The sequence below is a fragment of the Malaclemys terrapin genome, chromosome 11 (genome assembly GCF_027887155.1).
Source record: "Malaclemys terrapin pileata isolate rMalTer1 chromosome 11, rMalTer1.hap1, whole genome shotgun sequence".
NCBI classification, from domain to species: Eukaryota; Metazoa; Chordata; order Testudines; family Emydidae; genus Malaclemys; species Malaclemys terrapin.
The window spans coordinates 854,524-868,519 of NC_071515.1; the positions used below are offsets into that span (position 1 = coordinate 854,524).

At 43.4% G+C, this 13,996-nt stretch overlaps 1 protein-coding gene across 1 annotated transcript in view; it reads left to right on the forward strand.

The window, feature by feature from the left end:
- Positions 1 to 13,996, forward strand: part of LOC128845150 (butyrophilin subfamily 2 member A2-like) — a 44,332-nt gene that overhangs the window by 21,197 nt on the left and 9,139 nt on the right. The window contains exons 7-11 of the mRNA XM_054043514.1: positions 2,585 to 2,605; positions 4,968 to 4,988; positions 9,221 to 9,241; positions 10,949 to 10,969; positions 13,065 to 13,085. Coding sequence (XP_053899489.1) covers positions 2,585 to 2,605; positions 4,968 to 4,988; positions 9,221 to 9,241; positions 10,949 to 10,969; positions 13,065 to 13,085 — 105 coding nt within the window. The remainder of the gene's footprint in view (positions 1 to 2,584; positions 2,606 to 4,967; positions 4,989 to 9,220; positions 9,242 to 10,948; positions 10,970 to 13,064; positions 13,086 to 13,996) is intronic.

Consider the following 13,996-nt stretch of genomic DNA (forward strand, 5'->3'; position numbering starts at 1 on the left):
TGTTACTGGTGATTTACAGGATTCAGGACAGATTGTAACTCTATCGTTTGCTCTGACAAAGGGTCCTGCCCCAGGAACAGACTGGAGAACAAATTTTGAACATTGTAATTCCTCCCATCCTCCCTCTTGCTCTCCTGAGGCACTAAGGCAGCAGTTCTGCAGAAAAGGACCTAGGGGTTACAGTGGACGAGAATCTGGATATGAGTCGACAGTGTGCCCTTGTTGCCAAGAAGGCTAATGGCATTTTGGGCTGTATAAGTAGGGGCATTGCCAGCAGATCGAGGAACGTGATCGTTCCCCTTTATTCGACATTGGTGAGGCCTCATCTGGAGTACTGTGTCCAGTTTTGGGTCCCACACTACGAGAAGGATGTGGAAAAATTGGAAAGAGTCCAGCGGAGGGCAACAAAAATGATTAGGGGGCTGGAGCACATGACTTATGAGGAGAGGCTGAGGGAACTGGGATTGTTTAGTCTCCAGAAGAGAAAAATGAGGGGGGATTTGATAGCAGCCTTCAACTGCCTGAAGGGGGGTTCCAAAGAGGATGGAACTAGACTGTTCTCAGTGGTACCAGATGACAGAACAAGGAATAATGCTCTGAAGTTGCAGTGGGGGAGGTTTAGGTTGAATATTAGGAAAAAACTTTTTTACTAGGAGGGCAGTGAAGCACTGGAATGCGTTACCTAGGGAGGTGGTGGAATCTCCTTACTTAGAGGTTTTTAAGGCCCGGCTTGACAAAGCCCTGGCTGGGATGATTTAGTTGGGAATTGGTCCTGCTTTGAGCAGGGGGTTGAACTAGATACCTCCTGAGGTCCCTTCCAACCCTGAGATTCTCTGAGTATTATGATTCTAAGGCTTGGATCCACAAATAGGCGGAAGTGTTAAAATGCTGAGCATCACAATGGCTAATGTTCTGGCACCCAGGAAATCACTAGCACAGCACTGTGATCCACAAAGCCCGAGTTAGGCTCCCTATTCAATGACTGGGGAGAGAGAGGCACCTAAGAATGGGAGCCACAAAAGCCAGAACGCCAGGCAGGGAGCCATCTAAACCAGCCAATGGCAGATGCCAAGGAGAGGGGTGTGGCCTGAGTCCTGCCCCATCGCCGAGTTTGGCACCTCAATTTGGGCTGGAGAGAGGTGTCTCTCTATGATCCCCTCTCCTGCACTCAGGCATCTGAGCCGTTTCTTGCAAATACAAAGGCAGAGTAGGCCCAACGCCACACAAAATGGCCAGGGGGATGAGGGGCTTTCAGGCACGTAAATCTCATTGTGGATCTGGGCCTGAGTGATCACTGAACACCACACTAACGGGGTTGCCAGTTCTCGCTATTTTTGTATGTCTCTTGCTCATTTCCCCCACTCAAAGCTGCAACAATTGGAAAAATTTGTTTGTGAGAGAATCTCAACCTTTTTTTTAAAAAAAAAAAAGTCTGATACCAACAGTTATGGTTGAGGAGACAAGGTCAAAGCCGTAGAATGATGAAATGTGAGACTGGAAGGGACTTTGAGACATCACCTAGTTCATCCCTCCACTCTGCGGTAGAATTAAATAAGAGCATCCCTGACGTGTTTGTCTAACCATTTTTTAAAAACCTCTAACGATGGGGGTTCTTCAGCCTCCCAGATTAACATGGTTACTAGCAGCTCAAACACCAGAAGATGAATAAGAACACATCATTTATTTAAATCTCACTTTTTAATCCAATCCCATGAGTAGAGGCCTGAGTCAGGCTATTTGAAAATTTGGAGTTGGTAATGTTGATACACCATGTGTGTGATGTATTATACACAAGGGCTATTTGACTGATTAAACACCTATTTTTGTGAAAAAAAATCGTAATAGAAAACAAAATATTTGAAGGAGTATTCACTGAACTTTCTACAACCACAATATTGTGTGGGGGCGGATACTAAGCATGAGATAGTTCATGACAAAAGACAGCTTGAGAAAGTTATAAGTCACTATAAGTAGAGTTTGTGTATAGATACACTTTTCAGCCCTGATTTCTGCATCAGTAAACTGGTGTAATGCAAAGATAGGAAGAGGAAACTGAACCCTTTTGGAGTTCAAGAGGTGTTAAACAGATGAAGAACTGCTGAGAAGATGCAGTTATTATGAAAGAAAGACGAAGGGTCAGATATTTGGAAGTATTTAGGTGCCTGAATCCCATGAAAATCAATGGGAGTTTGGTATCTAAATACCTTTAAATATCTGGCTCTAAATGCACATCATGTTATCCAGAGATTAATTTGTTTTCATTCTTTGAGGCTCGCACATCTTTCTCTAGAATGATTTATGAAGCATTCTCAATGTTCAAGGTTACTACATGACTTACACCGGATTGGACTTGCCTTGATGCTGAAAGTGAATGCAAAATGTGTGTAAAATGTTCTTATTCTATTATTGTAGCTTCTTTATGCCATTTTACAGACGCAGTGGAATCATTAAGAATGTTTAATAGCATAAAAACAGAATGAAACTATATCATGAGGCTATGGAGACTTTTCTTTAGATATGTATTTACTGAAACCAAAGAGCCTAAGTAATCTATACTCACGTACACTGGTTTGGTTTGTTTTAGGAAACCTTCATGCAAAAATTGGTAAGTTATTCCCTCTTTTTCACTACATCATACCTGTGTGTGTCTGATAGTGTTTTAATTTAATTATTTCATATAATTGTTTTAAAATAATGAAATGTTTGCGAGTCCAGGCAGACCTAATTTCATGGCCTAAAGTGAACGGAAATGTTGCCCTACATTTTCAAATGTGACTACAAGTAGTAACTTTGGATACCTTAGTTTTTGGGTGCCAAACTTGAAATCCCCTGGACTGGCTTGATTTGTAGAGGGGATACACTTTCTGAAAATGTAGCCCGATAGCCCTACCAAATCCTTATCACCACAATCCCAATGCCACAGGGTAGAGATGGGACAGAGCAAATAAAGATTGATGAATCACATATAGGCTGTCTAGACTTCACACCACTTGAAGTGAAATGTAGGGTGTATGTAGCTACATATAATAGGCCATATCTGCAGTTACCAGGGATCGACGCTGCTGCAGTCAATGCAGTGGGGCTCGATTTAGCGGGTGAAGACCCACTAAATCAACCGCAGATTTGTTCTACGGTCGACTCCAGTACTCCACCAGAACGAGAAGATTAATGTAAGTCGATGGGAGAGCGTCTCCCGTCGACGCAGGGCGGTGCAGACACCGCAGTAAGTCAACCTAAGCTACGTGGACTCCAGCTATGCTATTCATGTAGCTGGAGTAGTGTAACTTAGGTCAATTTACCATGGTAGTGTAGACAAGGCCATAGTGAAAAGCAGGCAGTGCCCACACTGCAATGTGGTATGAGTCAGTGAAAGGCTCTGGCAAGGGGGGAGGCAGTGAGGAAAGGCTCCAGAAGCAGGGTGACAGCAGGACACTACAGTGCTAAAAACAGCAGTGTAGGTGGGGAAAGAATTGTTTGGGTGTGTAGAGCTGTGTAGAGTGCATAGCCCTCGGGTTCAGGCATGTTTGTACTCTATGCACTTAAGCAGTGCTCACCATCTACACAGCTATTTGTCCCCATGCGAGGGGGGCACGCAGTGCTTGTACGCTGCATGCTTCTCTGAAGAGTGTGTAATGTAGAAGTACCCATAGCAGCCTGAAGTTAGACACCTAAATCCATAGAGAGAGAAATGCCTCCATGTTCACCCATCGCCCAGACAGACTCCCATTGAGCTATGTGGTCAGCATCTCTGCAGTCAGGACACATTTAAATACCTTATGCCCCTGTCCTGCAAACTCTTACGTGTGCACTTACGCATGTGCATAAACACTTGCTGGATCAGTGTTGCCAGAGTGAGATTTTCTGAGATGCCTAAGGGCGCATTTTCACTAGGAAAACAAGAAGCTAACATTGGTACTTATATGTGTTAGCTAACCAGAGGTAAAATCTCTGATGAAGACAAAGCCTGTTGTATTTTTAACAGGAGTCAGCAGGTCATGGTGAAATTATTGAAACAGAACATTGATTGACATGAACTGAAATAAAGTTTTGTTTTTCAGTTTGTGGAAGTTCAGAGGATTTTTTTTTTTGACTTTTTGTCTTGATTTAAGCTGGGAAGAAAAGTTCAGCTCTTGAAAATACTTTTTTTTTTAAGTTATTCATAGTTTTAATGATAAGAATACAGTAAGGGGGGAGGGGCGTTAGCCAGCTGCTTTTGAATAATAACTGACATACAGTCTGCTCAAATATATTTGGGAGTGGTCTCATGAAACACAATCTGCTGAACAAGTCCGTAGTTCTTGAGACGTTTTGAGGGGCAAGAAAACTGTTTCCCATCCAGTTCTACAATTGTGTATAGGTCAGCCCTCAAGCAGATGAGTAACTTCACTCCCATATATATTTTCAGGATTGGCCATACATCTAAAGCACATTGACAAATAATCACTGGGAAAGTGTAACTATCATAAGTGGCTACTAATAAAGAGATAATTGAGCTGGAAGGATGAGGTTTGTATTGGTAGTGGTGGTAAATGTGGATAAGATTTCCACAGATAATAGAAGTTTACAGGTAGGCAAAGTAATAAAAATGCTGCTTGAGAACTTAGGGTTTAATTTAAGGGTCTTTACTTTGTATATTTGGACATGCAAGGTTGAGAATTTGGGTTTTAATGGTTATAAAGATTTACCTTTCTCAATCTCAATGTCTAGTGTCCTCAAATTATTGTCTGACACCACTCCCACCCCAATTTCCTTTGACTGTAGGAATTCAGACAGATAAATATAAAAAGCTTAAAATAAACATTATCCATCAAGATTTAAAAAAATGGAATTCTGCCAAGCATAATAGCCATGTAAATTATTAAAATGCTTAGAATAAAAACTGTCCTTTCACTTGGTTTGCACTCAAACAGAAGCTCAGTGTTGTGATCTTTCTTTTGTACTCTGCTTTATCTATCTTCTTTCCTTAGGGAAGATCCAGGCTGAAAAACGTAAGTTACATTCTTCTTAGTATAATCTTCTGTGCACATTTGTATCCTTTTGATGTGTTTTAATCTACTCACCACGGGTGAGTTTTTAGGTCCTAAAAGAGATTTAAGTATTGCAATTCCTAACTCTAGACAGTGAGAGAGAGCCCCCCACCTCACTATATCCATAATGCTCACACCACGTCACGAAGAAACCCTGTCTTTTTTCCAATTGGGTGGGTGCTGCCAGCCCAGTCCAGGTGAAAGAGGGCTTCTCTGGGGCTGCAGGAGGTATAAATTCCCTCCAACTCTTCTGGTCAGCAGCCCTCTTCCCTTTCAACCTTCTTCAGCCACTTGGAGCTCAGTGGTTAAAGCCGTCACCTGGGCAGTGGGAGAACTGTTTTCAAATCCCTGTTCTGCCTGATTAGGAGCAGAGACTTGAACTTGGGTCTCCCACACCCTAGGTGAGTGCCCTAGCAACTGGGACAGATGCACACACACTCACTTTCTCACTTTCACTCACACTTCCTGATCTGGTGGCTCATAACTTTTTTGTGCGTAATGTGTGATCTGGGCATGCCTACTGGATCAGGCCCCACAGGCTAGACAGGGGAATGCCTAGGCAGAATATCTCCCCAAGCCTTAGGTCTGAACTAAGGCACTGAGCATCTCTGTGCCACCAGGACTTAGGCAGTTGTGTGCATGCCCAAAGGCAGAAGCTTGGGTGCCTAGGGAATTTAAACACCTATAGGATTGGGGAGAAGGCAACCGGCAGAGCCTTCTCTGTGAGAGCTCTGGAACTTGCCCCCCTTCCTTGGTCTGCAATAGTTTGTGTCATACTGCCTGATATGGGACGCAGCAAGAGCTCCAGTCTCAGGTCAGACTTCCAGAAAACAGGGCATGTGCCCCCAATTGATGGTGAAAAGAATATACCAAGCCAGTAACAAATGGGTGCTTCCAAATTACTATACTAGTTTTTATGAAGCCACACACAGTCCCCTTCAGGCCCTCTAGCCTCTCATGCACCACCCAGACAAACCAGACTTCTGTGATGCATGATTATAACCAGAAATCACATATATTAGGTTCTTCCAGATCTTACCCCAAAATCACATTAATAGCCAGTCCTTTAGCAACTAAAAATAAAGGTTTATTAATAGTTTTGAAAGGGAAGAGAGTTGAGATTAAAATGAATTAGATACATTGCAGTTGGTTTCAGAGTCTGTAGGTCAGGATAATAGCAGTGATGTTAAATCTGCTAGCTTACAATAAGTCTCTGGTTCATCCCAAATACTGGGGTCCTCAGTCCATTGTTCAAAGCTCTTCTTTGTTAGAAATTGTTGTCCAGAAATGTGGAACAGGAAAGAGGCAAAGAAATTATGTCACCGTCTCCACTTTTATACCCTCAACCTGTATGCATGGAAAGTTACTGGCACAAACATGGAGTCAGGGATCACATGTCTTACGTGCCCCGCTGAGTCACTGGGCCTCCATTGTGCATATGCTCTCTGCAGCATCCTCTGGAGATGCCCACTGGAAGAGTTGATTCTCCTTAATGACCCATCAACCATGGCTGGCTGGTCTTGATGTAAATCTGTCATGTGGGGGCCTCCACCCTGTCGGAATCCTCTGCTGCCCTGCCTGATGTCTAGAGCGTAGTTACAGGGCAGTATTCTCCTGGTCCCAGGCTCCCTAATGGAGCTGGGGCCTTCATCAATATTCCCTAGCTGGTCATCAGACCCAGTCATTTGATGCTGCTCAGTGGGTCTGATAATTCCCAGGCCCTGCCTATTGGGCTTCTCCAAGGAATAGGGCTGTCTGATCCCCGGCCCCTCTGGCCCTTAAAGGGGCAGTCTGGCCTGTTACAAAGAGGGTGTGTCCCCAGGATGATGGGGGTGGAAAGAGGTTTTTGTAGCGGCTGGCTGCCCATGTTGGCTTCCTTTCCTGTTGAATGTTCTTTTTCATTGCTTCTATGGTGTCAGGTTTTTATAATAGTTAAAATTAGAGCTTCTGGATTGGTGTCTTTATCCAACAATAAGTCAACAGAAGCGCAAAGCTAAGCTTATTAATCTTTATGGAATGAGAGCAGAATGGATAAAGATTCAGTTACAGAATCAAATGAATATTAAATACTGATATCATCTGATTCAAAAAAGCACCGATATACTTTGAAGTTAAGTACATGTGTATCCCAATTGACTCTGATGTGCTTAGACCCAAGCATGTGCTTAAATGCTTTTCTGAATTGACACCATTGATATAATATAGACCCATGACATTCAAGAAAAAAAAATCTAAACCTGTCCTACTTTTATTTTCAAAAGCACCCATTGCTTTGCTCTTATTGAATGGGAGTTTCACCATTGACTAACTTCAGCGGGAGCAGAGTGAGAGTAACTCTACTCATAATCTTTATAGTAAAGACAGAAGAACAGCTAACGATCCAGGTACAGAACCAAATAAATATTAAAGGCTCAAGTCATGTTAGCCAGCTACGGGATTAGCATTGTCGGAGCTGATCCTGCAGTCCTTGCACACTGTACGCTGCTAGTGAAGCCAACAGGAGGTTAGGGGAGGTGAAAAAGCAGATTTGGTGTGAATCCTACAGGTCATTCAGAACGGTAAATGTCCGAAAGTATTCATTTGTTTGATAGCTAATCGTAGTGAATCCACAAGAACCCTAGTTGCCACCTACCACCCCACACTGGAACCCAGATGGGGTATCAAACAACTACAACCCATACTGAAGAGGGACCTCATCCTGAAAGAAATCTTTCCTAAACCCCTCTTCTGTCCTTCAGACAACCTCCCCAGTCTCTCCAAGCTCATCATCAGAACAAAGCTCCACACAGACCAGGACACCCCAAGTCAAAACAGCACCAGACCCTGCCAGAGCAGATGCAAAACCTGCAGCCATATCTCCATTACTACAATGATCAATCCCCCACAACACTTTCAAGATCCATGAATCCTACACAGGCCTATCACAACAACATGTGCACTAAATGCCCCATCAGCTATGTCTATGTCTACACTACAACTTATGTTGGCAACATACATTACACTGACATAAGCGCTGGTGTGGCCAGTCAGTGCTACGTTAGCGGGAGAGCTTCTCCTGCCAACATAGATTCTGCTGCTTGCGGGGACTGGTGGAGTTAAGCTGAAGGGAGAGGTCTCTCCCATCATCTTACAACAGCTACATTAGAGAGCTTACAGTGGGGGTCGGTGCAGCTGCGCTGCTGTGAACTCTACTGCAGCTGTGCCCTTTGTGGGTGAAGCCAGACAATCACTAGATTCTCAGGCTTTGTCTACACTACCAATTGAACGACAAAATGTTTGTCGTTCACAGGTGCTTTAAAAAGCCCCCTCCACCCCCCAAAAGGCACTCATGGGGGTGGAAGTATTTTGTTGGCAAAAATGCCGACAAACAGCATTCGCAGTGCCAGACTTTTAGTGACACGCTAAAAGCTGTGTAGTGTAGACAAGCCCTCAGATGAACTCTCAGAAAACTGATAAAAGACAAAAACACCTATCACCTGTGGGTGAACACTTTTCACAAAACAATCACTCTATATCTAAACCTGCACAATACTTTCAAAAGACTTTCATAACTCTGCTAGATACTAAAAATCATGGACTGCACAGAGACACTGGATTTTGGCTTATTACAACAATGCGTAACTCACTAATTCCTTCTTTCTGTCCTGTGACTGCAGGTGTTAATGGGACACTACCTTGAATGGTCCCTTACAATATATGCTAACTAATCTGGTCCACCTTGCCTTTAGCTATGAGCTCAGAGTACCTTTCCTAGACCTGAAGAAGAGGTCTGGGTGGCTCAAAATCTTGTCTCTCTCCCCAACAGAGGTTGATCCAATAAAAGATATTAACTCACCCGCCTTGTATCATGAATCCAAATGTAATTCATTCATAGATTTAAGGCTGGAAGGGACCATCAGATCATCTAGTCTGACCTCCTGCATAACACAAGCCAGAATATTTCACCCAGTTACCCCGGTATTGAGTCCAATGCTCTGTGTTCGGCAGATCTTTCAGAAAGATATGTGGTCTGAAGACATCAAGAGATGGAGAATCCATCACTTCCCTTGGTAGTTTGTTGCAGTGGTGGAAGTTCTAATTTGATTAATGGTTTTCTTGAAACTGTAAATCAAAATAAAATGAAAAACTCCTTAATATCTCTTTTCAGTGAAAAAAATCTTAAATAATGTATTTATCCATTTGTTTTATTTTAGGGAAACTTCTTGAAAATATCAGTAAGTTTCATTCCCCTCCCCCAATATCACCTCATATGTGAAGTTGTGCGCCACTAAGTTTTTAATTTAAGGGACAAGGTCAACTGGAAAACCACAGGTAATGTCAATAACTTCTTAACAGTAATCCCCATGCTATGTTATGGGAAGTCATAATGCAATCGGGATTTTAAAATACTTTTAAGGACTGACCTTTCACTTATTCCTGTATAGCTCCTACTCCCAATGAAACTGAAGGGAGTAGGAGGTTCCCAAAGAATGAAGGTTTACAAAGGACTAGTGAGCAGTTATAATACCTAGCTCTTATGTGAAGAGATTTCATCAGTAGATCGCAGAGCACTTTAGAGTTCATGATCATGAAACTGAGGCAGAGAAGGGACAACTAACATGCCCAGGTCTCCCAGCAGACCAGTGGCAGAACCATGATTAGAACTCATGTCACCTGAGTTCCAGTGCTGTGTCTGCTAGGCCACACTGCCTCTCTAGTAATAATTAGTGATCAGGCCTAAACATATTGCACCATTCCAAACTGTAAACCTTTGAAAGTAATGCTCCCGTCCTTCAGACACTTGTGTTCATGAGAATTTTTCCTTACATGCCTAAGTGTTTTCAGGCCAAGGAAACCCTAATGCACTTTTCACCTGCATTCTAAGGCTGCGTCTACAGCAGGAGCACTTTACTGGTATAGGAATACCAGTATATTGTAGTGGGAAAGCACTCCTAGTGCAGATGGTGCTTGTGCCAGCAAAGCTGCGCTTTGTACTGATATAGTAAAGCCACCCCCACAAGCGATACTGGTAATAGCACTGTTTTGCCATTATAACTGGATCTCCACAGCACAGCCATGTCAGTCAGGGATCACACCTCCTCACAAGGGCAGTGGATATAATAGGCCAAGGGAGGCTATTCCCAAACAGGATGCAGGGCACCCCCCTTTGGAGCTGCCCCGCTGGCTTGCTGCCTTTTGAGCATTGCCCCTGAAAGGGTGCTCGGCCCATGTCCCTGCCCACACTCCACCCTGACATCCCCCTCCTGCATTCTGCATTCCCCCATGACACCACTACCCACACTGCTCCTCTTCCTGCCTTGCCTCTTACCCCATGGCCCCTCCACCCACCACTCACACTTCTCCACCCCTTCCCCTGCACCCCCTACCTGCCTCTCATGCTTCTCTGTCCCCTCCCCTGCACCCCCATACTTCTGCACCCGTTTCCCCTGATTCCCCCCCTGCCACCTTCTTGTGACTCTTCACCCCCGGAGAGGCAGAGAGGCACTGGTGACAGGACGGGGGCCCTTGGGTGTGGGGGCAGAGCGGCAGGGGTGGCAGGGCCCCTCGAGTGGAGAGGTGTGGGTGGTGGGGCCTCTTGGGGGAGGGGGCCGAGCAGGAGCAGGGGCTGGGGTGGAGTGGGGGTGGAGTATAGGCAGACACCTATCTTCACTGCTGTGCATTGTCCCCGGGAAATCAACAGTAATTCTGGTGCCCAGGCTACAGACACTTATGCACATACTGAGCTTTCTTCTCAAGGTGTTGTCCCGTTGAAGTCAATGGCGCTCAGCCGGGTTACACTAAACTGCCCATTCGGGATTGGGGTCCAAGTAGATGAATTAGAGTGCTTATAATGAAAGCTGACCTTGAGGTCCATATGCAATGAAACAAAGCTCTTGATAGTCTTTCATTTACTTATCTATTTCTTTCCCTTTTTTTTCAAGGTGAACTCCAAGAAGAAATTAGTAAGTTATAACCTCCTCTAATGCAATAGTTTGTATGGAGTTGCATCCTAGGCTGTGTCTACACTGGCAATTGAATGACAAAACTTTTGTCATTCAGAGATGTTAATCCCCTTCCCCCCCGAAAGACAAAAGTTTTGCCATTACAAGTGCCAGTGTGAACAGCACGTTGTTGGCAGGAGCGCTCTGCTGCCAACAGAGTGAACGCTGCTCATTGGTGGTGGAAGTATTTTGTTAGCAAAAGAGCCAACAAACAGTGGCGACGCTGCCCGACTTTTAGCAACAGGGCTTTGTCGACAGTCATGTCGCTAAAAGCTGCGTAGTGTAGACAATGCCCTAGTAAGTACTGTAGGATTCATTTACCTGTAGGGAAATGACGTGACACCCCAGGCTTTGTGAATAAATTTAAAGTCTGGGATTTTCAAAAGCGCCTAAGGCAATTAGGCACCCACTTTCCACTGAATGTCAATGAAACAAGTGTCCTTTACACACTTAAGCTGCTTGGAATATCCAAGCTCAGATCAACTCTTCTGTGTTTGTACAGCACCTAGCACAATGGGGTCTTGACCCAGGACTGGAGTTCCTCTGAACTACCCAATGCAAATAATAAATCACTAATAGATGTGCTGGCTCTTATTTTGCTGTGGCCAGAGGAGGACATAAAAGAACTGGTTATGGCTCCCTGACTCTGGGACCAGCCCTGCAGACCCAGAATAGGTATAGTCTGTGTCATTCTGGTCATTTTCCAGCCCCGGTACAACTTCTCCCCTAGAGACTGCTGAGGGGCTGGTTCAGAAGTTGAGTACACCAGCACTGGGCCTGCTAGGGACTCCGTCACACCAGGGAAGCCTTCAGCTTGGGACATCCAATTGCTTTTTAGTCTAGACATCAAAAGGGCCCACAAAGTAGCAGAAAATCCAGTCCCCTGCCTCAGCCACATCGTTATTAATTATTGTTTTAAAAATGCTAGAATGTGTTGCCCAAGTTGTAATCTTCGCCATAAGGTGTACAGCTTGGCTGGGTTTTGTTTTTGTTTTGTTTTGTTTTTGGGGGGGGGGGGGATTGTAAATTCACTGAAATACGTTTTCAGGGCACTGAAACTATTTGCAAATTTGTGTTGAATTCACTGAATAATTTCAACTGAAAACACCTAAGAATTCAGAAATGGTAAAATGGTTTGTTTCAAAAATGTGAATTCAAATCAATATTTCATTTCAAAAGTGTCAATTTGAATCAATATTTTGTTTCAAAATAGCAATTCAAATTGGTATTCAAAACATTTTTTTCAACCAAACTTTTTTTTTTATTATTTTTCATTTTGTGAAGGAAAAAAACAAACTGAAACAACAAAAGTTGGGGGGGAAATGTTCAGTTTGGCCTCTGAACAGAAAAATCAACTATTCACTGAGCTACACAGCTGGTGACAGCTGTAATTCTGTTAACCAGAAAAGTAGAAAAACAAGCCATAGCCTCAAATTGTTAGTAAAGTATTAGTGATTTTAAGGCCTAGTTTTTCATTCCTTTCACGTGAAGAACTCCCAGAGTAGTTAATAGGAGTTTGGGATGCACAAAAAAATGGGAAAAAATCACACGTGAGTAGACAAAAACATATTTTACCCATCAAAATAGTAATGCTTTTAAAATAATTTTAAGAACTCAACCCCACACAGGATTACACATGTGAATAATGCTCTTCCCGTGCATAAAGATTTGCAAAATTGGGCACATCTAACACATTTCTGACATGTAATCTAGGGTGCATACTGGGAAACATATACAATACATCTCTACCTTGATCTAATGCTGTCCTCGGGAGCCAAAAAATCTTACTGCATTATAGATGAAACCGCGTTATATCGAACTTGCTTTGAGCCGCCGGAGTGCGCAGCTCTGCCCCCCCCCCCTCCCAGTGCACTGCTTTACTGCATTATATCCGAATTCGTGTTATATCGGGTCGTGTTAGGTCGGGGTAGAGGTTTAATAAGAATGAATAATTTTGTGCTTATAAAGAAAACTGTCTTTCATATCTGTAGGCACCTGGACAGGAGCAGGGCATTATACTTATTTGTATCTGTTTTGCTTTTTCTTCTTTCCTTAGGGAGATTGCAGGCAGAAATTGGTAAGTTAGCTTTTTCCTCGTATTCCCTTTTGTAAATAGTCCTCTCATATTAAGAATTTTAACTCTATTCTCGAGTACAGTCCCCCTCCCTCCCAAGGTTCACTATGCACAAAGGTCACCAAAAGGCAATGGGAGAAACATGAAAAGGATCAGAATAAAGGTTTCCAATAGAAACTCTGATGCTGTTTTATTGTTCGCTGTAGCATCCAATTCAGCATAGCACCTACGCAAGTGTTTAACTTTAATCTTGAAACACATGCTTAAGTGCTTTCCTGAATTGGGGCCATAATGTAATAGAGTTGTGGCATACAAGAGACAGTCTAAACCTATTAGAGTGGCATTATCACAAGCACGCAGGACTGGCCTAAATTTGCTCTTACTGAAGTCAATGGTGAAACTCCCACTAACTTCAGTGGGAACAGAGCTAGGAAAATACTACCCTTAATCTTTATAGTAAAAGCAGCAGAACTATTAAAGACCCAGAGAATTGTAGAAATGCAGAACTGGAAGGGACCTCAAGAGGTCTTCTAGTCCTGCCACTTCTCCCCATCCTGCCTTGGTACATGTGGGTGAAGCATTTACCTAGACCATCCCTGAAGGTGCTTGTCTGACCTGTTCTTAAAAACCTCCAGTGATAGAGATTTCACAACCTCCCTAGCTAGAGAAGCAAATAAATATTGAAGGCTCAAGTCATATCAACAAACTATTAGCATTTTAGGATTTGATCCTGCAGTCTTTGCACTCTCGATTGCCAGTGAAGCCAACAGGAGATTAGGGTCTGTGAAGCAGGATTGGCCTGAATCCTACAAATAATTCAGAGCTGTAAACCTTTGAAAGGATTGATCTGTATGTGTAGCGAATCCATAAGGGTAATGCAACATGAAAGAAAATGTTAGTACTGATGATCTTGA